Genomic DNA, 25,026 nt, shown 5'->3' on the forward strand with positions numbered 1-25,026 from the left:
AACACTTTGCACCGATTAAAATATCAATAAGACTCAAATAAAATTAAAAACAAAACAACCAACACAAAATACTCAATGGAACCTAAAAATAGTTTGAAAGCTCAAGAACAATTTGAACCAAAATAAAACCGTAGAGCAATTTTAAAACAACAACACATTTAAAATGACATAAAAAAAACAGCAAGACAATCAAAGGCAAGATGAACAACACGGATTTGGAGAAAACTCAAAAAATAAAATTAAGAGAACACTTATCTCTTGAAGAACCAAAGCTCTGGATACCAAATGATGGGTCGTTCTTCTTGGAGATTTGAAAATGGTGGCGAAAGCAATGGGTTGATGGGTTAAGGAGGGAGCTATGGGTTCCTTGTAGGTGCATGAAAGGTATGAAGAGTGATTGGTTGGGCCATATCACTTGGAGAAAGGTGGAGGTGAAGATCAAAGTGTCTAACCTAGAGAGACTAGACAAGGGAGTAGAAGCTTGCAATATTTGACAGCATTTTACTCATAAAATTGATCTTATTAAAACATGAGCCAAGCACCCCATTATATAGGTTCAAGTGCCTTGGAGAACAAGGAGCAAGGGTAGGAAGGGGAATACACAAAAGAGCGGCTGCTAGGGTTTTGACTAAAGTCAATGCCGCATCCTAGGAGGAAACTTCTAGAAGTTAGGTTAACTTCTTACCCTAAAAGGCTTTACTCAAGCTACAATGATAAGCACACCACCCCATTATGCTAAATGAACCCTATTCTACTAAAATTACAAATAAAGAAATTGGCTCTCATGACTTGGGCTTTACTTCTGGTCCTCTTTGAACATATAAAGAAATGTTTCTCTGCCATCAGTAGCAGAGTCCCAATCTTTTTGAATCCTCTTTGCCATGAACCTAGTTGTTGGGCTTGAACTAGGGCTTAAGCTTGGGCCTTTTCCATCAGTTGGCACATGGTGAGTTGAGCTAGCTCAACGTGTGAGAAACACCCGAGTATAGACGTTATGTGGGATGAGCCGATTGCGCAGGTAAATCACCTGATTGGTGTAGGACAACTCAAGTGTTGCCAGTCACCCGGGTACAAGTGCTCTGCGAGAATGATTTTTAAGTTGCATAGCTCAGTCGTCCGAGCACGCACCATGCAAGGCGGTACCTATTGGATTCAAGGTAAGATACCTCTGAACACACCACTTTGAGCGCTAGCCTGTAGAGGCTATTGCGAATGGTCCAACAAAAGGTTAATTTCGTTAAACTTTGATTATCTTTATTATGGTGGGAAGAGTTAGCACCAAAGACGAGTTGGTTGATTGATATACTTATACATGTACACATTATCTTAAGCTACTTGAACTAGTCGAGGTTAATCATGACATGCATGTGCAAAGATTTAAAGCATTCTTATATGACAAATAATTGTGGTAAAGTAAGACAGGTTGATAATAAAAATAGAGTACGAAAGTGTCAATAGTGCATAGTTACACAATGTTTAATTTTCTACAGTTTGTCCATCTACCATCCTTTTGCTTGGTCCAAGTTGAGAGAAGTCCAAGTCCAGATGGAGGCTTCTCGATGACAACCTCGAATCCCAAATGGCTTGTGTTATAGACCTCAACCTCGTCGACGAAGAACTTGTCCTTCTGGACAAGCTCTTATTGTAAGTTGGACAATCTGCTCCGCTAGACGAGTTACTTGTTCGACGACTTCTTTGATCTTGGCTGCTAAGAGATGCTCGATTTGCTGTTGGAGGACTCAAATTATATAAATACTATTATGTAATCCAAAATATAAAAGCTAGCACAAAAAGAATAAAAAAAATATTTTGTATTGAAGTGTCAAAAGAACATATGAATTAAAAGTCATAGGAATAATGTGAACTAAACCCACCCCTGAGTAGACCCATTACCATACCTAAAGGACAGTGAATACCCGTCAAAAGTTTCAACCATTTCTTTAAATAGATTCAATGACAAAAAGAAAAAGCAATTTTTGTTTAACCTTTGAGGGAAGAAAGGCGAATTGCCTTTTTCAACTTATGAGAAAAATTGATCCATTTTTCGACTCCATTTTAAAAAAACTAAATAAAATGAAACTTGAAATTTTTCACTTTTCTAGTTCTATAAGTTTTCACAGAAAAATAAATAATGGATCATGATAAGAATTCATGAAACTTACAGAGAACATAACGGTACAATGCTTATAATTTTAATAAATATTCCTTATTTTATTAATTCTCAAGAGTTGAGTGGCAGCAATAGAATGTAAATGTTTACTAGAAAGTTTCCGGTAGTAAAACCAGAAAAAAAAATGAGAGTTATCATCCCCAAATAAATTTTAAAGAAAATCACATTTCTCTTCAACAAACGACAGTCATAGTAACTCTTCCTTGCAGCAGCCATGTAGTTCCTTGGTTTATTATTAAGACAATAGCTGAATACAGGATGGGTTTCCCGGTGGCAGCCATACTAGCAGTAGATTGTTAAGACCGAAGCTAATAATCCGTGGCAATGGGAGCTAACAATTCAACCTGCATACTTGGTTTATATCCGATTCAATGTTTAGCATTAATCAAGTTTCTGATGGCATATTGCAAGATGCCTCCATGGTTGAAGTAAGCTAGTTCAACCTATAAGGAAGTAACGAAAACATCAGCAGCAGGGAAAAGGAAAATGTCAAAGAGTAAGGCACAAGAAACTCATCACTACCACCAACACCATGAGAGATGAAAGATAAAATGGTACCTCTGTATCAAATCTCAAGGTAGATACAAATGTCTTCCCGGTATCTGTCACCACTGTGACATCTTGACCAGGTCTTATTTCATTCACGTCGCTTGGTAGATCAATGGTGTAACGTTCATGGCCAGTTAATCCAAGAGAATCAGCATCCTCCCCGGACTTAAAACAAAGAGGAATGATACCCATACCCACCAAATTACTTCGGTGAATCCTTTCAAAACTTTTTGCTATGACAGCTTTCACACCCTAGAAATAATAGTAAATGTATTCAGCATTAAACAAACCAGCAAAACATGCACAAATAAATCAGTGAGAGCACAACAGGCCTCCAGAATGTACCAGTAGCATTGGCCCCTTTGCAGCCCAATCTCGAGAACTTCCACTCCCATACTCAGCACCGGCCAAGATAATCATATCATGCCCCTCATTCTTGTATTTCTGACAATTAAGTAGTGTCAATACCAAAAGGGATCAATGAAGGTTGAAGAGTTAGAAATTTGATTTATAGATTGAACATTTTGCAATCTACCTCAGACAATATGACAGCATACAAGATTAACAAGAAGCCAACTACCAATTGTTGGGACGGTTGGATGAAAAAGATAGGAATCATAAATCATTTGTTCAAGGTTACTGACACTATCTTTCTCTAGTTTTTTTCCATTTTGGCTATTCGATACTTGTTGCACAATGAAATATCAGATAGAGCTCACTGTTATTTTATAGATCCAGCTGCATCATGAAGAATCTTACCAACAAAACATCAAATAGAACACACAGTTCCACAGAAAGTGAAGGATGCCAGATGCAAAGTAAAAGCATTGACTAATATGCCTACAGATTACATGGTTTAGAAAAATCACCTCAGCAGCATCAAAGACTGATAACTTCTCCCCGGAAGGAATATGAATAGTTTTAGGTCCAACTTCTCCATTCAAAAATTTGTTGACAATGCGAATATTGGCAAATGTTCCTCTTGCCATCACTTCATCATTACCACGACGACTTCCATAAGAGTTGAAGTCTCGTCGATCAACTCCACGTTCTATAAGGTATCTAGCTGCAGGACTGTCCTTATGTATGCTGCCGGCTGGAGAGATGTGGTCAGTTGTAATACTGTCTCCAAAGTTGAGTAAACAGTAAGCATCCTTCACTCCGTGAGAGCCTGGGGGAGACATGGTCATGTTTTTGAAATAAGGTGGCTCGTGAATATAAGTTGATGTAGGGTCCCAAGCATAAAGAGTGCCCGAAGGAACAGATAAATTATTCCACATAGGATTGCCTTGGGTGATTGCGTTGTATGTATCTTTAAACATATCAGGCAACACACTAGATTGTACGACCTGAAAATCAGACAAATATGAACAATCTACTGACAACATTTTTTATTTAAACTAGCAAGTTTCTGGGGCATATTACTATAAATTTAGGAAAAAACTATAAATATAAATTAATAGAATATTACTTCTATCAAACAATGACAAATCTACATGTCATAAGAAGGAATAAAATATGATAATAAATGTCCTCATTGTTTAGATAAAGTTCTATTTTGTTATATAGAGTGGAAACTCAGAATTGTATGAATATTGCTTGGGGATCCTCTCAACTTTATAGAAGAAAATTTGTACAAGGACAATCCCATCCTTTTGGAAAGAATATACAAGAGATAACAGAAAGAGTCAAAAGCTAACTAACTATGATGTACGGAAAATCAAGATAAAAGGACAGAATGAAGGAGATATCCTAGCTATGGGTACTCAATATCCTGCCCTAAAACTAATTTTGACGGGTTTGGGATTTAAATACTGTACTTGATAGCATTTTGGAGACAGATTCGGGTTCAAGTCATTTCCAACCCCACTTGGTCTCGCATTCTTTTGAAATTATACATCTTTTTGATAATTATGCAAGACTTCTAGACTTAAAACATGATATTCTGCATAACATGATATTATATTTATATTAATATTGTTTTACAATAATGGTATAAATTTTAAAGCATGCCCCAATTTCAGGTTTACGCTACTTTAATTTTATAATTTAGCTTATACATAATATTAAGATATTATATTAATTAAACAAATCAAGTTGATCTGGTTCTCTACCCTAGAAGATCTGTTCAATTTTGGGTCCAACTGCACGACCCTATTAAATTTTGGGTGAGGTAGGAATCAAGCTCAGCCTATCTCCTATGAAAATCTCTTATTCTAACTTGCTATACAATCCAAACCATGCATAATATCCACACAAATCATGAAAAATCTCAACATATAGGAGTAAATTAAAATATAAGATTTTGAAATTGTTATTGTTATATAAGAATAAATTTTAAGAGAGAAGACTTTTAGAATTGAAGAGTAAATTTTATATGATGTGCCAGAATTAAAAACAAAATAATTTTAAATTTACAAATATAGAAAATTTTGGACCTAACTAGATAATTTGACACTGACTAAACTTAAACAACAGTATTTGAGGGGTACAAATGATATGGCTGATGTCGGAGAAGTCATGTAGCATGTTAAAAGGGATAGTAGGTTGAGAGAAGTCCCTGGTCTAGAGTGTTGTGATGGCTCAAATTTAATATACAAGATTTGATGACAGTCATAATTAAACCCACAGCCACTTACGTTTGCTATTTCTTCACTGGATGGCCAAATATCATTGAAGAAGATCTTGGTTCCATCCTTGGCTATCCCAATGGGTTCAGTGTCAAAGTCAATGTTCACCTACAGAGTAGTGTGTCCAAATTAGAGAGTGCAGCAAGTTTTGAAATGCATACTTGCAAAATGAAATCAATTGACAAGTCACGCACTGTGCCAGCAAGGGCATAGGCAACAACAAGAGGAGGAGAAGCAAGATAATTAGCTCTTGTTAATGGGTGAACTCGGCCCTCAAAGTTCCTATTTCCAGACAATACAGCTGCAGCTACTATATCTGGAATATTCAGAAAAAAAAAATGCTTGGGTAAAACCTTAGAGATTGTTGAGTGAGTATTAAGAAAATATTATTTACATAACCGTGTGTACCATTTTCCGTAATTGCAGATGCTACAGCTTCATCAATATCCCCTGAATTTCCAATGCAAGTTGTGCATCCGTACCCAACTATATGAAAACCAAGCTGATTCAAATACTTCTGCAAGCCACTGCAGGAACCAGGAGAAATTTAGGAATCAAGAGAGTTTAGTACACCATGTTATGGATTCAATACACTTGACTAGATTCTAAAGACTACCTACCTCCTCTGCAAATACTTGGTTACAACACCAGAACCTGGAGCAAGACTCGTTTTAATCCATGGCTTCACCTAATATTCAATATCAAATTGTGAAACAAAAGCAAACAATTAGAAACAAACAACGTTGGGAAAAAGAAAAAATCAAATATCATCATATTTCAATTACATTTCTAACTACTAGACATAAAAACATAAAAAACCATAAAACAAATGCTACTATAACTTCAAATTATTCATAAATGAGAAAGGAGCAAGAATACGAAGCTATACAAAGTGCCACATTAACCAAGGCAATAATGTTATATAAATATAAATCCAATTTCATTGCCTTTTAACAGTTATATAAAGATATAAATGCAATCCCATCGTATTTTAACAATGATATAAAGATATAAATGCAGTCAGACACCAAAAGTAAAACCGAGATCATGTTTTTCACTACTCTATCATACCAATTATGGCACCGAAGTATATAGCAAGGGACAAACATTCTTGTTGGATTTATGCACATAATTATGTGCAAGCCTATCATTATTAAGTTAAATCATAAAAGTATAATGGTGAAGGTACAAAATACATAACCATCTACTAACCTGCAAACCCAATTCACATGCTTTCTTTGCAACCAATGCAGCTCCAAGCATAACACTAGGATTTGAAGTATTTGTACAACTGGTGATAGCAGCTATAACAACATCACCATGCCTAAGATGTGCTGGTGTACCATGGAATGTGAAGTCTGCAACCTTAATTTGAGATTCTACGGGTACAGCAAAACCCTGTAACAATGCAGTTTTATAGAGTTCAAACAACAAAAAACAATGAACCCCAAAATTCTAAAATCACTTCACTAGGATAAATATATAGTCAACTGCACTTTTAACTTCCTGGTAGAGGCAATGAGCACCTATCTGCAGGATTGTAAATTCAAATTTCATCCAGAGCAGTCAAAGGAGAAGTAAATTTGTGAGGTGCTAAGGGGGCTAACACACATGAAGAGGGTCAAACATTGCACACTTCATACAAGGTGGCTATTAAATTAAAAAATAAATAGCAAAATATATGACTATTGTATTAATTAGCCATATGAATTGATTGAACAAGTATCTCATTAAAAAAAAACATCACATAGGATGGGATCTTTTTTATTTTCTGACTATTTTACGGCCTTCACAGTCACAAATGTTAAATGGCTGGGCTCTTTTAATCTATTATATATATAAATATATCAGTAAGGTGCTAAAGGTGTGCCTTATCTGAACTATTAAGATGTGCCGAAGGTGCACGCAAAAACTAGTCAATTTACCTTAAGAGTGCAATTCCTTTTGAAAAATCATACTTAATCTTAAGATATGAAAACTTAGACACCTTAGATTGAACAGATAAGTTATGTAACATTAGTACTATATATTTCAACATTAAAAAAAATACCTTGAATCCAACTCTATTGTTGAGACAGGCAAGCCAGTCTGCCTTCATTTCTTTCAAAGGGACACGATCATGAGGCCTGAAAAGATTTAAGCAAGGGTTACACCATTTAAAAACTGAAAATGTAATTTTACTTCTAGAATAAAATATGTCCTCTTCCCTTCTAATCTGTGATTACTATATAGACCGTCCGTTTTGAAACCCTAACTCCAGTATATTCATTAAAATATAAAATGCAACACTCCACAATGTTGAAACATCGCATACTTGTTTACCAAGTAGCTTAAGATGTTTTGTGAAAAATCAAGCATCAATTGTGCTAAGCCAAATGAATGTGTTCTTCCCTTTTTGGTAGAATATATGTCTGAATAAAGGAATGATGTTTTCAACAAATTCGTAAGACCTTATAGCATTTAGGATGGTAACGTTTTAATTTATCTAAAGCAAGGAAGTTCTTTGTACAATTTATCATTAGAGGGAGGGCGTTTGTATAAAATGCAAAATACAAGAATATAGGAGAATAGTTTACCCTTACTTTTTAAGAGGAAAGCACAAGAACTCTTTACCTTTTTGGGCCAGAGACACAGGACTCTACATCCTCAAGATTGAGTTCCAAATACGATGAGTACACTCTCTCCACTTGAGGCTGTACAAAAGCAAAATCCCACTCAGAACAGGTCCTTCCAGACATTTATTATATAAATATCTAATAACAAAAATCTATGCATAGCATACCTCACTATAATCCACAAACATCTTATTTGCTCGTAAATAGGATTCTATCATAGAAACCTGTAAGAAAGACATCTAAGCACATGTAGACAACATAAAATATCATGACACAGTGACAAGGGTGTTCACTTACAGTCTCATCACTTCTGCCAGTCAGTCTCAAATATTGCAAAGTTACATGATCCACAGGAAAGAAGCCCATCGTTGCACCATACTCGGGAGACATGTTTGCTATGGTGGCACGATCTGCCAAAGACAGTTCACTCATGCCTTCCCCTGTATTAGGGAGATAAAAAGGAATTATTCAAGTAAAGATTAATCAGCTAGACAGATGATGCTATAAAAAGAAGATACATCTGCATCATTTGCATAAATTGGTATTTACCATAAAACTCCACAAACTTGCCAACAACCCCGTGCTTTCTCAGCATTTGAGTGACAGTCAACACCAAGTCAGTTGCTGTGACACCATCTCGTAGTTTTCCTAATAATTTAAACCCAACAACACCTGGAAGGACCATGCTCATGGGCTGCAAAAATATCAGAGATAAATAAATTTATCTAACAATAACTTTTCTATTTGCCAAAACCACGCAGGTCTAAATATAATATCACGAACATAAGAGAATTGAAAATTTTCAAATACTCAATAAATAAATAAATTCCACTCTCCAATTTTAATTTTTTAACTAATAGAGTCCTATAACAAATTAGCATGTTAGTTCTACCTGGCCAAGCATTGCAGCTTCTGCTTCTATTCCACCAACTCCCCATCCAGCGACACCCAGGCCATCTATCATAGTTGTGTGTGAATCAGTTCCAACAACACTGTCAGGATAAAGCACACCATTTGTGTTGAACACAACTCTACCAAGGTATTCTAAATTAACCTGCAAAATTAAAATCACAGAACTTGATTCGGAAGACAAGCAGGAATCACTAATGAAAGAAAGTTTTTCTTGTAAAAATAAAAACATTCAGAAATTGAATATAACAGAATCAAATAAAATATTATGTGTTGTATCCATACACATACATATACATCACCATTTTTACCGAATGATTCAATTACCTGATGAACTATCCCTGATCCAGGAGGAACAACGAGCATATTATTGAATGCATTTGAACCCCATTTAAGGAAACCAAATCTTTCTTTGTTTCTTTGGAATTCAAGTTCCATATTTGCCTGAACAGCATTTTCAGATCTTGCCACATCAACCTGAACAGAGTGATCAATGACAAGATCCACTGGTACCTGAAGAAAACCAATTTTAAAATCATTAAAACGTATCAAATGCATTGAAAAAATTCAAATGTCAATGTAAGTTCATTATTGTTCACAAACACGTGCCTTACCAAGGGATTAATTTTATTAGAATCACCGCCAAGTTTGTTCATTGCATCTCGCATGCAAGCAAGATCAACGACAGCAGGTACCCCAGTAAAATCCTGATATCACCATTCAAGAAACCTCACTCAACTGAACACCACAAAAACAGCAGACACTCACAGAATTTAAAAGCAATAACACTCGGCATCAACATCTTCATGTTACTCACCTGCAGAAGCACTCTAGCTGGTTTGAACGGAATCTCCACTTGCTTGGGAGAGGTATTCTCCCAATCAATAATTTTTTCAACGTCAGGACTCTTAACTTGAAACTCATCACAATTACGGATTGCAGATTCCAAAAGTATCCTCACAGAATAAGGAAGTCTATCTGTCGTGACAAACACATGAATATCACCATCAATTCCCAGCTTCTCCAGATTCAAATTTAACTCAAAAATCATCACGAGAAAAACCAGTAGCAGATCTCACCAGACACACACAATATCAACAGATAAAATGCAATAGAAAAACAGAGCCATCAAATCAACACACGGAAGTAAAATTAAACAAAACTGAAGTGCTTCCTTCAACATTTTCTCTCATCAACCATTTCAAAATAAAAATCAGTGACTAACCGATTCTAGGATCGTTGAGAGCAGGCAAGCTATAGTACTTCCCGAACTCGCCACCACCACCAGGCTTCTCGAGCGTCCTCAGAATGCTACTGAACGGGTTCTCAGTCACTGCACGAACGAACCAAACATTTTAAAATCAAAATCAAAATCAAATCGAAAAGATAAAAACGAGAAAAAGCGATTCGAATTCGATTGACGAAAAAAGCAAGTGTTAGGCGATGAGAGTGAAAGAGCATCGTGTTACCCATGGTAGCTAAGAGATTGATGTGATCGACGAACGAACACAGAGAGAGAGAGAGAAAGTGGTTAGGTGATGAGAGAGAGAGAGAGAGAGAGAGAGAGAGGGAGTGTAAATGTTGGTGGTGTAGTAGTGCGAGTTGGTAGCATTATTTAATTGGCTCCATTTTGGTTATGGTCTTCTGAAATAATGAAATATCCTTTGGACTATGTACTATCGTAATCACATGATTCAGTGTATATCCTCGCAACAAATTGGAAAACGCATCTTTACCATTTTGCTCTTTGTTCTTTCTCGCCGAATGTCCTTACGTTACGCTGAGAAAGAAAAATATCGCACGCCATCCTAGTAGTGGCAAAAATAAATAAACGACTAGATAGTTCAATATTTGTCTTAGTTTTTTATTTCTTGAATATGATTTAATTCTGAATTAGTAAAAAAATTGAATTTAAACTAGTCCCTAATTTTATAATAAATATTTTTACAAAAATTAATAATAAAATAAAATGGTATATTTTTTTACGCATTGACTAAAATAAATATTTATTTTTAAGGACTAAATTAATTGTGTGCTTGATAATTTTTTTTTCTAAATTTTGTATGTGGATAGATGTAATTAAAATATTTTATACTTAATTGTTTTAGATAAAACAACTAATTTTTTTAGATAAATATTATTTTAAAATTAAACTTTTTAAAAAATATTAATCAATTAAATATTTAATAATTTAATTTATATATATAAAGAGAGGAAATGATTTATCGTGTAATTTTGATTTCTCCTTCTTTTATACTGAATTTTTAAATTTTATTATTTGAATTATATTCTAACATTTCAATTGTTTTTAATTTTTTTATCTAAATAACTCATTTTTTATAAAAAAAATATATTCATCAAATAAATGATTTTTTCTCTTAAATTATTTCTTAAGACTAATAGTTATATTATAGTTGTTGTTATACAGCAAGAGACTTTGTTTTATATTTTTAGAATTTATCCAGTTTAAAAGAATTAATAATTAAATTTGGCGATAATAACATCGTTTATTGTCATCACGTTTGTAAAATAATTTTGAAAAAAAAAATTACTTTTATACTAATATAAGTTATAAATTATTTTATTATTTATTTTACTTGTTTTACATTTCTTAAACATGGTTGCTTTATGTTAACTATTCAGTAGTGATTTTATTATCATTGTCATTTCTTTCTTTTCCCTGTTATAAGACGACTTCTATTTCAAATAAATATTGTGTATATTTTATGATATTATTCTATTATTTTAATAAAAATAGTAAAACAATTGTAGTATATTTATATTATTATATTAAATTATTTTATTGTTTTTTATTTTTATTTTAAGTTAAATATATTTTTTGTATTCAAACGCGAAATTAATTAATTATTATATTTTTTCAACATTATAAATGAATTTTGTTAGAAGGTTAAAATATTTTATAATAAATATTACAATATAATTTATTAAAAAAATTATAAAACTCATTCTATAATTTTCTTACTAGTATATATAAAATCTAAAAATTTGAATTAAATTTTTTTAAAAAAAACATATTTAACCATTTTATTATTTATTAATCTTCAAACAATAGCTAAACTATTAAAAAAAAAAAACTTATTGTATTGAATGAAGTCATTCAAATGGATCATATGATAATTATATTGCCATTATTGGTCTCCTTGGTCTTCCTTTTCTAGAACTAAAATCCAAACAATCTAATTTTTCTAATTGCTGCTTCTAATATACGTGTGGAAAACACTTAATCCAAAAAATTGTTATCTTTTTTTCTCTTAAATTGATGACACGTCAATATATCCTTTTCATACACAATTTAATATTATAAATTTATTTATGGGAAATCTATGTTAACAATTATTTCAGTTATATATTGATTGTGATTGATAATCATAGCTGAAGATTTTAGTCACATACTTATTTAAGTTAAAATTGATTAAAATCTATGTATTAATATACAAATGATTCTTTTGTATGGGTATAGACTATGTCTCAGCATACTTTAATTCTAATTAATTACTTAACAAGCTAATCACAACATTGTCTGCGGAATTATGCAAAATTCACTATCATTTAAATATGATATTCCTTTTATTATATTATTATCATGACATTTAACATTTTTTTCTATATATTATCCTATAGTTAAGGGTGGCAAAGCGGGTCAGCCCGTCCCGCATTGACCCGCCCCGTAAAGTTATTGTGGGTTAGAATTCCCGACCCACCCTGCATAAGAGTTGGTCCGCGTTTTTTTTAAATTAAATATATATTTTTTACATTTTGTTCTTAAAAAATTGTCAAATTAAATCTATATATTTGTTACTATCAAACCCGATTTTTTTTCTTCATTTTCAAACATAGTCAAACATCTAAAATTTAAACATTAAAATAAATATCAAATATCACTATTCTTCCACTTCCAAAACATTAAACATACCTAATTCCAAAACATTAAACATAAACATTAATCCAAAAACATTAAACATAAACATTATTGACATTCTTCCATTTCAATAACATTGTTGTCTTAGAAGAACTTTCATTCATTTTTTCATAATTATAATCTTCTCCGTCATCTGCACACATTGAAACAATGACATTTTTTTTTCTTGCGGGTTAGCGGACCAGCCCGCCCCGCTACTGGCTCGCGCAGGCTAATGCGGGTTAGCGAGTTGAAAATGTTAGTTTGTCCTGCGTTTTTTACCTGCGGGCCGCGGGCCAGCCCGCATGGCCCACCCCGCTTTACCATCCCTACCTATAGCTTATAATTAACGATTAATTGTGTTTGAGTTAAGATTTGCCCATAAAACATAACCTCAATAAATATATCATCAAAAGACATGTTAAGTTATTGATGTATAAATGAAAAACGAAAAAGAAAATCTATTACATTAGTCACACGTACTAGGTAACTTTAGTAAGATAAGGAATTTATTAAATGTTGCTTAATGCACCATAATGATTTTATTCTTTTCACGAGTTTTCAACTTTTATGTACCTCATATGTAACGCACGTAATTTTATATTTTTTTAAGAATTGTTTATACAGTTGTTATGTTTTATAATAATTTTTTTTTTAATATGAAATTGGTGTAACAACTTATTTAATGTTAATAGAATAGAGAAAACACACTCGTGTAACTCGTGTAAGGCACCTAACAAAAAACAAACAATAGAACTTCCCTATTCTTTTTCTCTCTCTTCTCTCTTCCTCTTTCTTCTCTCTTTAATTTATCTCTCACTAGTATGTTGACAATTTTAGAACATTTTATATATAAATATTAAATTTATAATCAAAAAACATTTTTTTACATATAAAAAATATAAAATTGAGCAAATGAAATTAAATATAATACACTAAGCATTGAGCATAAGTTTACATACTTTTGCATATTAAAGAATTTAATTTAACTTATCATAAATTTGGTATTTAACTTATCATAAATTTGGAATGTTAGTAGTCCACAAATTAATTATAAGTAAAAATTGAATGAATAAATTTTTTCCATAATAAATACATTACAATACAATACAATAATTTGAACAAATTTACATTATATAAATAATTATCTAATATTATGTTCCCATAAGATATTTACGGTGAAAATGAATTACTCTTCACCAACTTCATGTGGTAAGTTAATCTCTGCAAAAATCTCTCTTTGAATAATTATTGCAATTAAAAAAAATTATTATATTATACCAAGTACAATTATAGTAAATGTGTGTTTCTTCCACAAATATATTGTAGGAAAAAATCATATTAAATTATGAAGTCACCTTTTGTGATATAAATTAAAATTTAATATAATACAAATAAAATATGATGAAATATAAATACAATGAAATAATATTTATATAAATAACTGAAGATCTTAAAAACCATACAACAAAAATAAACATATATGCATTCACATTGCAAGTAATGCATGAACAAATAGTTTATGTATTCACATTGCAAGTAATGCGTGAACAAATAAAATATGAATACTACTAAACATAAACATATAGTCAACATAAACATAAATAACACTTAACTATTCAGGTTTTCAACAAAGTAAAAGCACACAAATAAATATGTTTGATCTTTCGTAAGCACTGGTAACTGTTATCCTAAGAGAATAATAAAAGAAATTATCCATGATAGCTTAAACGGTGAATAGAAGTAACAAAACCCTTATATGAGAATAAGGATTTTTGGTATCACATTCAAAGATAATCTTGTCTCCTTCACGGAAAGAATGAAGATGACAAATTCTTCCACCCGTTGCCAAGTTTAATGCGGCTAGAAGAAAACTTCCTTTTGAACACCTTGCATTCCACCTCCATTAGTAGACCATGGAGAGTAACCTTATTGAATCTACCTTGTCGAATATATTGTGCAAATGGAGTAGGAAGATCCTACAACAATATCAAAATAATAAGTATAAAGAAATGAAGTAGAATATAATATAGGGCATTTTAAAATAAATGAATGTTATACTAACTAGATAACTGACTTTGATACTTAATCGAGACAACTTTATGGAAAAATTTGTTGAATCAAGTGTGTTCAAGCTTTGAAGAATCCAAACCCTTTGAAGGTTGATGAATGGCTGGATGTGCTTGTTGTTGCTGAGTTGTCTTTAGATAGGATCTGAGGTAGATTTTATGTGTAAATCCACTCTTGATTGAATCCAAAGCATAAGCATTCTCAAATCTTTTAAATGAAAAGTGTTTTTTCAAACTAAGTGAAAAACAACCTGTTGTTTTGTCGAAACAACCGATTGTTTTATACTTAGATGTTTTTAGAAAGGTTGAAAATTGTTTTTGATGGTTGACTTGCTGTCAAACCAAAACAACTTATTGATTTGAGCATTCAACCGATTGTTTGTTTTGGGACCATAACAGAAAACTGTTTTGTGCTTTGACTGAGCATTAAATGATTTTATAATTGAATACGCTCCAGTTTTAAATGTTTTGACCAGTCTTTGAATGCAATAAATAGTTTGTACAGATTATATAACAAACAACAACTGAGTTTTAATCAATGAAAAACAGATTTGAGTTTTTCACTAACTTTGCTTTTGAAAGAGTTAGAGATTGCTTTGAGATTGCTTGGATCAAAGAGAGTGTGATATATGATTTTCATCTTGTATTGATTTTAGATCTTTTCTGTAACAAGTGTAATCCTTTGTACTTTGAAGAAACTCTGTGTGTGAAGCTGAGAAGTATTGTGTGTTCTTGAGGTTGTCAAGATTAGCATTCTTAGTGGTGTTGTGCTGAGCCAAAGGAAGTGTGTGTCTTGAGGGGATCAAGGTCACTTCTTTGGTGGTGTTGTAAGTAATCTAGGGTTGATTGCTTAGTGGTTTCTGGGAAGACTGGATGTAGCTCTTGGTTAAGAGTGAACCAGTATAAACCTCTGTGTTCAATCTCTCTATCCCTTAAACTCTTTAATTTCAATTTGTATTTGTGAACTGTTATAAACAACCGATTGTTTCTGGTGTTGTGCTTAATTGCTTTGTGTTTTGGCAAACTGATTTCTTAATCAAGTTTTTCTCGAAGTAATTTCATTCTAGACTTAAAAGTTTGCGAAAACCCTCTTTAAACCATTCACCCCCCCCCCCTTCTAGTTTAAAGCCATACATTCTAACAAAATTGTCATAGGAACCAATCTTTAAGGGTTCTTTGTCTTCAATTTCCTCCAAATAACGATTTACTCCACTTTTAGGGACGTCATCCATATAAACCGTTATATGGAAAGCGTTATCACCCACGTAACGGAATAACATATAGTGATCACCTGTGAAGCCATAAAAATAAGTCAAAGTCCACCATCCACGCAACATTTTCGGCGACAATAAATTTTCGTTATACTACAGTATATGGATGTTCCTGACTGAATCTGCAAGCGTCCACTCCTCTCCAAGTTCTTTTTTAAACTCGATGGCGAAAGCACAATCAACATAACCAAGCTATTGATTTTAAAATAATTTTCGCAAAGACTTGATTTAGAATGAATCTTTATCAAACAATCCAGATAAGCAATTAAGGAAAGCAATCAAACAATCCACATACACAGTTATAAGAATTTTAACCGGTTAAAACTGCGTTTTAATCGGTTGTTTATACCAGCAACAAAAATGAAATTATCAAACAGTTATAGAGAGTTTGAGAGAAAGAGAGATTTACACAATAGTTTTATACTGGTTCACTCACACATGAGCTACATCAAGTTCTCAGAACAACCTCGTCAAAACAAGATTACAACACACACAAAGAGGTAACCTTACAACCCACAAGATTCACTCACCCTCTTTGAAATATCAAACACCTCAAGACAGAACAACCTCTGTCTTTACAGGATTTCAAACACACACAACAGATAAAGGAAGTATTATTAAGTAACTAGACAATGATAGAAAACACCTGAATTTGCACAATACAAGAAACTCCTATGATCAGAACTTGTTACCACAACAAAGCTTGAACAACAATCTTGCACTTTGAAAAACTCCTTTCAAAAAACAAATCTCTTTCTTTGATCTCAAATTTGTATCAATACTTGTTGTATTTGATTGTGTATTTTGCATTGAAAGAAGGACTATATTTATAGCTCTTAAAATGTAGTCGTTTAAGGCAGATTTAATCAGCTGAATCAGTTAAAACAAGTTTTAAAAAATCTGTTATGAAAACACACATTTAACTGGTTGAAACAACGATTTAACTGGTTGAATGAATCAAACAGTTGCATAACTAATTCAAAAAGCAGTTTCAAAAATCTCAAGCCAGCTAAGTGACAAACAACTGATTATCTAACTGATTCAACCGGTTGTTTTCCCTTTGCTTGGAAAAACATTTAGTTTCTTTTAAAACTTTTTATCAAGCTTTGTGTAGGATTAAGAATTCATCTTAACAAAGATTCTAAACACCCTAATCTAAACCCAAACCTAAAAGCAACACAGCTTCAGGCTTCATATGGATTTGATACATCAAAGCTCCCATGTTCAACAATCTCCCCCTATTTTATGGAGACAAATCCTTGGGATGCTTTTAGGAATGTTCTTTGTTTAGAATTTGTTCAACCTGCATTCATGAGCAAACACAGAAACACGGGGTAATCTATTCCAAATCAAATAAGCACCAGAAACCAGTTCTCTCTTGGTGATTTCCAAAACAGGAACATCAGCCAAATTAGATGAGAAACCAACAAACATACATAGGTGCAAAACAGATAAACAATTGGTTATTTCGCAGGAATAACCAGTTGAAATTTTGTATACCAGAGTTCATTGTTTACCAAAATTCAAATTTAAAGCAGTTCATAGGAATAATGTTCAAAGCAATAAAGAAAGTAGTTAATAAGAACATTACATAACCAACTTCTCCCCATATTTGTCTCATCAAATAAACAAAAGGCATGATTAAAAACAACATAAGAACAAAACAAATTGTTTAAAAACTTAAACCATAAATTTAAAAAGAAGGGTTGTCCTCCCTTTCAAATTGGAGTTCCATAATCTGCTTCTGGACATCGTCAATATGTTCATCCAGTGTTGAGAAACATGAGTCCATATTGTTAAATCTTGATTCACACATATCATAAAGGTTCCTTTGATTCTCATCAAAGGTGTCCATACGGTTGATCATCAATCTTTTAAAAGGTGACATTGTTGTCATCCTTTCTCCCATGTTAGTATCATTGTGATAATCCTCTTGAGCCTTAACAACAGGTTCATCTTGTGTTACTGCTTCTTCAGGTTCATCGTCCTCATGTGTTCCACTTGGGCCAGCTTGATCACTATCCTTGCTCACCCATCTTCCACCAATTTTAGTAAATCCCATTTTACTTAGGGATCCACTATTGATCTCACTAGAGGGCTTGATTACTTCAGCTAGTTCCCCTTCTAAATTCACTTCAAAATAGTGAAGAAATTTAGATATCAAAATAGCATAGGGATAGTGGAAATCACATAACCTCATGGACTTTTGCATATGCTCTTTGATTGTGTGGATCCAATTGATCTTCACTTTGTTCATGATGCAATAGATCAACAGAAGATCTTCTTCAGAAAGAGTGGAGTGGTTGCTCCACCTAGGTGTGAGAATCCATGATACTATGAAGGCAATGAGCCTTTCTTCAAGTTTTAATCCTCCAACTGAAAAGTTCCTCACTTTGGATTGGGGATTCTTGAGACAACCTCTATAGAAATGCATTTTGTTGAACTCGTCAACAATTCCAAGGTTTCCTCTATTGATCCTCAGTCCATACGATTTTAATCCAGCCACATCAGCTCATACATCACTTATGATGACCATCTCTACACCTTTCACATGAGAAATAAGTGAGTCACCATTGAAATGAAGGTTAGTGTAAAATACCTTCACCAAATCTAGATATATGTTCCCAGTGAGCTCTTGGAATCTCTTCAATCTTTGTTCTTTGAGGATGCTTCTCACAGTGTCCAATTTTTGTTGTTTCATCCAAGTGAAGGAAACCACTTGGGTGTATTCACACTTTTTCTATTTGTTTCAAGTAGATATTTGTTGATAAGATCAACATCACCTGAAAACCAACCTTCAAGTTTTCCACCACTCTTAACAACCTTAGATTTCATTCTCTTAGCTGAGGGAGGAGTTCCAGCCATTGTTATACCCAGAAGCAAGCTTTTGCACACTGCAAATAGGTTTTAGAGTAGAGAGAAAGAAGAACAACAGGTTGTTTTATGTGGAAACAACAACTAATTGCATTGCTTTATATAGCCAAAATTCTTGGTCAAAGTTGGCACAGAGAGGGTTGTTTTCAAAACAGAAAAACGAATCAAATCTAAACGATAAAGCTGGTTTTGTCAGTTAAACAGAAAGTACAAATTCTCACATGTTGATTTGACCAAACATTAAAGGCAATTTTAATTTCCAAGATAGGAGGAATCTAATTCTTAAGAGCAGTTACAACAGGGGTAAATTGTATTCAAACAAGAAATTAATGCAATATTGACCACAAATATTACTGGGTTTGAATAGAATTTCAAATCAGAATTTAGAAATTAAAAAAAAATTAGTCTAGTGCTGACACAGATAAAACAATCGGTTGAAATTTTACTTTGTTTGAATTTTTTTGAGAAAAGCAGGTTTTCTTGAACAACCATGCACTATTAAACATCATGGTTTATAATTGATACAAATATGTACAAAGCATAAATGAAATGTCAGCTAACTATATTCTAATCACAGAGAACAACTTTGAATTGGATTTAAGATTTAATTGTTCAACAAGGAGAAAAACAAAATAGTTATCCTCATATTACAGTTACACTCATATGAGCGGTTCATGTAATCAGAATAAGACTTTGACATGCACAAAGATCTTCTTGAGGTCCTGACCTTTTTAAACCTTCAAGCATAGTCAGAAATATGCAAAATAGAACTTGTCAAATCACAAAGTTTGATCCCTTAAAAAATTTGGGACCTTTTGTGTTAAATCACAGAGAACAACTTTGAATTGGATTTAAGATGTAATTGTTCAACAAAGAGAAAAACAAAATAGTTATCCTCATATTACAGTTACACTCGTATGAGCAGTTCATGTAATCAGAATAAGACTTTGACATGCACAAAGATCTTCTTGAGCTCCTGACCTTTTTGAACCTTCAAGCACAGTCAGAAATTTGCAAAATAGAACTTGTCAAATCACAAGGTTTGATCCCTTAAAAAATTTGGGACCTTTTGTGTTAGACCTATCTTTAGAACCATCAATACATCTCGGAATTCATTTAAAGATGCCTTTAGGCACAAGAGTTTTTCAAAACCTGCTGTACCTAACAATATGGCCTTTCTTTATGCAATAGAAGCATGTAACAACCAATTGAATCGACCTTTTAACCGATTGTTTTTCTAGTACAAATGTAAAAGGTTTTAAAATCTTATTTCCTTTGCTTTGAGGATATAACCCTAAACCAGCTTTTCCAAAAACACATTTTTGAGATGCAAGAACATCTTCAAAATTGGATTTTTCAGTTGTAAGTTTGTCCAAGGTTTTCAAAAGATAGTAAATCTTTCTTTCAAGATTTTCACAATTTCCACAAACTTTTGACTCACAACTGCAAGAAGAGTTTTTGTAAACTAAATCAAGGTTTTCAAAATCTTCTTTTGTTTTACTCAACTCTTCCTCTAAATACTTGACTCTGTTTTCCAACCTATTATTCAGACTTTTCAACCGGTTGAGAGAAAGTGTCAATCGGTTAGCCTCTTCATGGTTTCATTAAAAGCATCAAGCAATTGATAGTAATTGTTACCTTTACTTGAGGATGAAGAAATCATGCTACTTGATACTGAAGCTTTAAGGCAGAGATTTGCTTCTTCATCATCTGAAGAGCTTGAGGATGAGACTTCATTGTCATCCCATGCTACATAGGCCTTCTTGGCTTTTCCCTTTTTCTCTTTCTAGAAGTATGCCTTTTCTTTGACTTCATTATTGGGACATTCAGCCTTGATATGACCTTGTTCTCCACAGCCATAGCAAGTGTACTTGTTAGTATTAAATTCACTAGGTTTTTTAAAACCATACCTCTTTGAAGCTTGTCTTTTCTTCAAGAACTTGTTGAATTTTCTTGATAGAAGACTCATAGTGTCTTCATCACTCCCACTTGAGTCTGGTTGCTATTTGTGGTTGCAAGCTTTGAGTGTTATGCCCTTGTTGTGCTTGTCCTCACTTTCTTGGACATCAAGCCTATTTATTTCAAGTTCATGTTCCCTAAGCTTACCAAACAATGCGACAACAGTCATAGATGTTAAATCTTTGGATTCTGAGATGACAGTGGCCTTTGGCTGACATGTTCTATCAAGACACTTCAGTATTTTGATGTTCAACTCCTCTTTATCAAAAGCCTTACCAAGACTCATCAAATGATTTACAATGTGAGAAAACCTTTTGTGCACATCACAAATGGTTTCTCCCTTCTGCATTCTGAAGAGTTCATACTCTTGAATCAGAGCATACTTTCTAGCTCGCTTGACATCATTTGTTCTTTCATGTGTGACTTCTAGGATGTCCCACATTTCCTTTGCAGAGCTACACTGTGAAACCTTGAAAAATTCATCACAGCTCAAAGCAAAGGTTTTTATATTCTTGGCAATCTAATCAAACTTGGCTCTTTTACTTTCAGCCTCAGTCCACTCCGATGAAGGTTTAACAATTAAAACCTCATCTCTTTTGACTTGAGGTATAAAGGGACCATTTTCAATCCTTTCCCAAATATCCTTATCAGTTGAGTGCATAAAGATTTTCATTCTCACCTTCCAAAACTGGTAATTTACCCCACAAAATAGTGGTGGCCTGTTTATGGAAGCACCTTCCCCAAAAGGCATTTTGTCAGCCATCAAAAAGATTTTTCAGAAAAACATAAATAAGAACTTGAGTATTTTTCAAGAACCTAGTTCTTGATGCCAATTGTAAGAATTGATGGCTTAAACAAGAGGGGTGAATTTTTTTATGAAAGATTTTCGCAAAGACTTGATTTAGAATGAATCTTTATCAAACAATCCAGATAAGAAATTAAGGAAAGCAATCAAACAATCCACAGTAACAATTATCATAATTTTAACCGGTTAAAATTGCATTTTAATCGGTTGTTTATATCAGCAACAAAAATGAAATTATCAAACAGTTATAGAGAGTTTGAGAGAAAGAGAGATTTACACAATAGGTTTATACTGGTTCTCTCACACATGAGCTACATCGAGTTCTCAGAACAACCTCTGAGTTCCACTAGTAATCAAAACCAGATTACAACACACACAAAGAGGTAACCTCGCAATCCACAAGATTTACTCACCCTCTTTGAAATATCAAACACCTCAAGACAGAACAACCTCTGTCTTTACAGGATTTCAAACACACACAACAGATAAAGGAAACACTATTAGAAGTATCTAGACAAGGATAAAAAACACCTGAATTTGCACAATACAGGAAACTCATGATCCGAACTTGTTACCACAACAAAGCTTGTACAACAATCTTGCACTTTGAAAAACTCCTTTCAAAAAACAAATCTCTTTCTTTGATCTCAAATCTGTATCAATACTTGTTGTATTTGATTGTGTATTTTGCATTGAAAGAAGGGCTATATTTATAGCTCTTGAAATGTAGCCGTTTAAGGCAGAATTAATCAGCTAAATCAATTAAAACAAGTTTTCAAAAATCTGTTATGAAAACACACATTTAACCGGTTGAAACCACGATTTAACCGATTGAATGAGTCAAGCAGTTGCATAACTAATTAAAAAAACAGTTTCAAAAACCTCAAGCTAGCTAAGTGACAAACAACCGATTATCTCGATGATTCAACCAGTTGTTTTCCCTTTGCTTGGAAAAACACTTTGTTTCTTTTAAAACTGTTTGATCAAGCTTTGTGTAGGATTAAGAACTGATCTTAACAAAGATTCTAAACACCCTAATCTAAACCCAAACAAAAAAACAGCACAACTTCAGGCTTCATGTAGATTTGATACATCAAAGCTCCCATGTTCAAAAAAATATACATACTTCACCACGGCGGTTCATGGACCAAAAGACTCCTCTTGTTTCAAGTCTACTGATTTCTTCAGCACTGGGCACCATTAAATGAATAGTGGAGAAAACACCAAGAAGTAAGTAGGAGAAAAAGTGAATAATAGAGAAAGCACCAAGAAGGAAGTAGTAGAGAAAATGATTTTATAAAGGAAGAAAGAAGAAAAGAGTACGATTGTGAATAATAAAAAACCGCACAATATTATGACATTTTGTGTAACTATTTATAACATATTTTATGACCTTTGGTTTGTCCGTTGCAACAAAGAACAGTCTGTTTCATTTCAAGTATAACATTAATTAATATTAAAAAATAACAATTAAACTGAAATTAATTTTTTTTAACAAAAATAACAATAATTATACCTACCAAACAATTAACATGTAGATAAAACATGTAAATACTTGTAAATCATATATAAAATATTTTAAGTTTCAATGTTTGCAATAACGTAAAAAAGAATAATATTGTTATATGTACATTATGTCATATAATTACTTAAATATAATAATATATAAATAATATTCAATTTTAAATAAAAAGGTTAAAATTTAAATAATATTGAAATTGAATTAAATTTTAGTTGTGTAAAAATTGATTTTAGGAATCCGAAATTTAAATTATTAATGTTTAATGTTGAAATGAAATGATTATCTAAATCTACCAAATCTGATAGGGAAGATGGATGAATATTTTGAAAATCGTGTGAGAGAAAGTACATCAGCCACGTGTATATGAAAAAAAACAAAATCAAGTAGGTCATAGTAAATCTAAAAAAGAACAAATCAAGTAGGTCAGAGTTCTCTGAAAAAGGAACAAAATAAATTTCTGAGTTGATTGCTATGAGATGTATGGAAAACACGCATGTATCAATAAACAAAGCCTTTAAATATTTATTTGTTTGTTTTATTTAATAAATGTTTTCGAATAATGAATTTGTCAATTTTTAAGAAGTTTGATAATAGAAACATAGCATAAAAAAACAAATAAAATGATAAAGACCTCGCCCTAGAAAAAACACATTACATACAACGTATAATTATTTGACATAAATAATAATAATAAGGATTTAAATCCAAAGGTTTAAATTTAAATAATGTTAAAAAGTAAATAAATTTGAATTATGTAAAAAAAAATAATTTGGGAATCCTAAAAGTTATTGACATTGTTAATATGGGGATGAAATGACTACCTGCTGCACTAACTCTGCATAGGAAGAGTAAAGAAAATTTGGAAAAGAGTGTATAAGGAATTCAGAAAGGGCACACTCTATCTCAAATAAATTATTGAGTTAATTACTCTAACACCTATTTAATGCACTTGTGTATCAATAAACAAAAGGCTTGAAAATATTAAATGATGTAGCTTCTATCTTGTTTTATTGAGCATAATGTTGATATATACTCAACAGAGTAACGTATATAATGCATTTAAGGTATGAGATATAAGGTATAAAAACGGAGCATGATTAAATAACAATTAATTGTAAGACATAGCATACTAGAAACAATAATAATTAAACAAAACAGGTGATGCTCTAATTGTTTATTTTGGGCCTAAGAATATTATATTCAAATTCTAACCATTTAAATAAGAAAAAAAACAATATAAGTACTACAAAAGAATAGTTAATATGTACATAAAAATGATGACCATTACAAAACAATAATTAAAGATGAGATATGAACAACTGATGTTGTAGTTGGCATATTTTTATCGTAACAATATTATATTCAATTGTCAACCATTTAAATAAGCCAACTTTAATTAGCTTAAAAAGTAAAACAGCTAAAAATTAAGAAAACACATTGTTATTACTAATAAAATAAACTATTAAAATATACACACAAAAAAATGATGACAATAAGAGAAAATAATTTTATTAAAGTTGGATGGAAAATTTACCTCATTAAAATAACATATATTGAAAATTGAAAATGAATAACAAATTTGTTAGGAAAAAAATAATTTTACATTCCTGTAACAATTGTTTGACAAATAGTTATACAATTAGTATAAGGTAATTGACATACCTGTAAAGTTTCTTGAAACAAACAATTTTACCTAAAATATTCAGAAAAATAAATTATTATATCAATTATAAA

The 25,026-nt window shown here is 32.3% G+C and overlaps 1 protein-coding gene across 1 annotated transcript; it reads right to left on the reverse strand.

The window, feature by feature from the left end:
- Positions 1-2,190: 2,190 nt before the first annotated feature.
- LOC137810928 (aconitate hydratase, cytoplasmic-like) lies at positions 2,191-10,710 on the reverse strand. The gene is made up of 20 exons (XM_068612427.1): positions 10,343-10,710; positions 10,099-10,206; positions 9,691-9,851; positions 9,488-9,580; positions 9,201-9,386; positions 8,857-9,018; positions 8,514-8,658; positions 8,262-8,404; positions 8,132-8,188; positions 7,963-8,042; positions 7,400-7,475; positions 6,562-6,747; positions 5,970-6,037; positions 5,758-5,876; positions 5,544-5,665; positions 5,359-5,457; positions 3,589-4,068; positions 3,065-3,163; positions 2,729-2,971; positions 2,191-2,613 (listed from the first exon to the last, which is right to left on the reverse strand). The coding sequence occupies exons 1-20, from the start codon at positions 10,344-10,346 to the stop codon at positions 2,539-2,541; spliced, it is 2,706 nt and encodes a 901-aa protein (XP_068468528.1). The 5' UTR covers positions 10,347-10,710; the 3' UTR covers positions 2,191-2,538.
- Between the last annotated feature and the right edge of the window lie 14,316 nt (positions 10,711-25,026).

This window comes from Phaseolus vulgaris, chromosome 2, assembly GCF_000499845.2.
Source record: "Phaseolus vulgaris cultivar G19833 chromosome 2, P. vulgaris v2.0, whole genome shotgun sequence".
Lineage (NCBI taxonomy): Eukaryota > Viridiplantae > Streptophyta > Magnoliopsida > Fabales > Fabaceae > Phaseolus > Phaseolus vulgaris.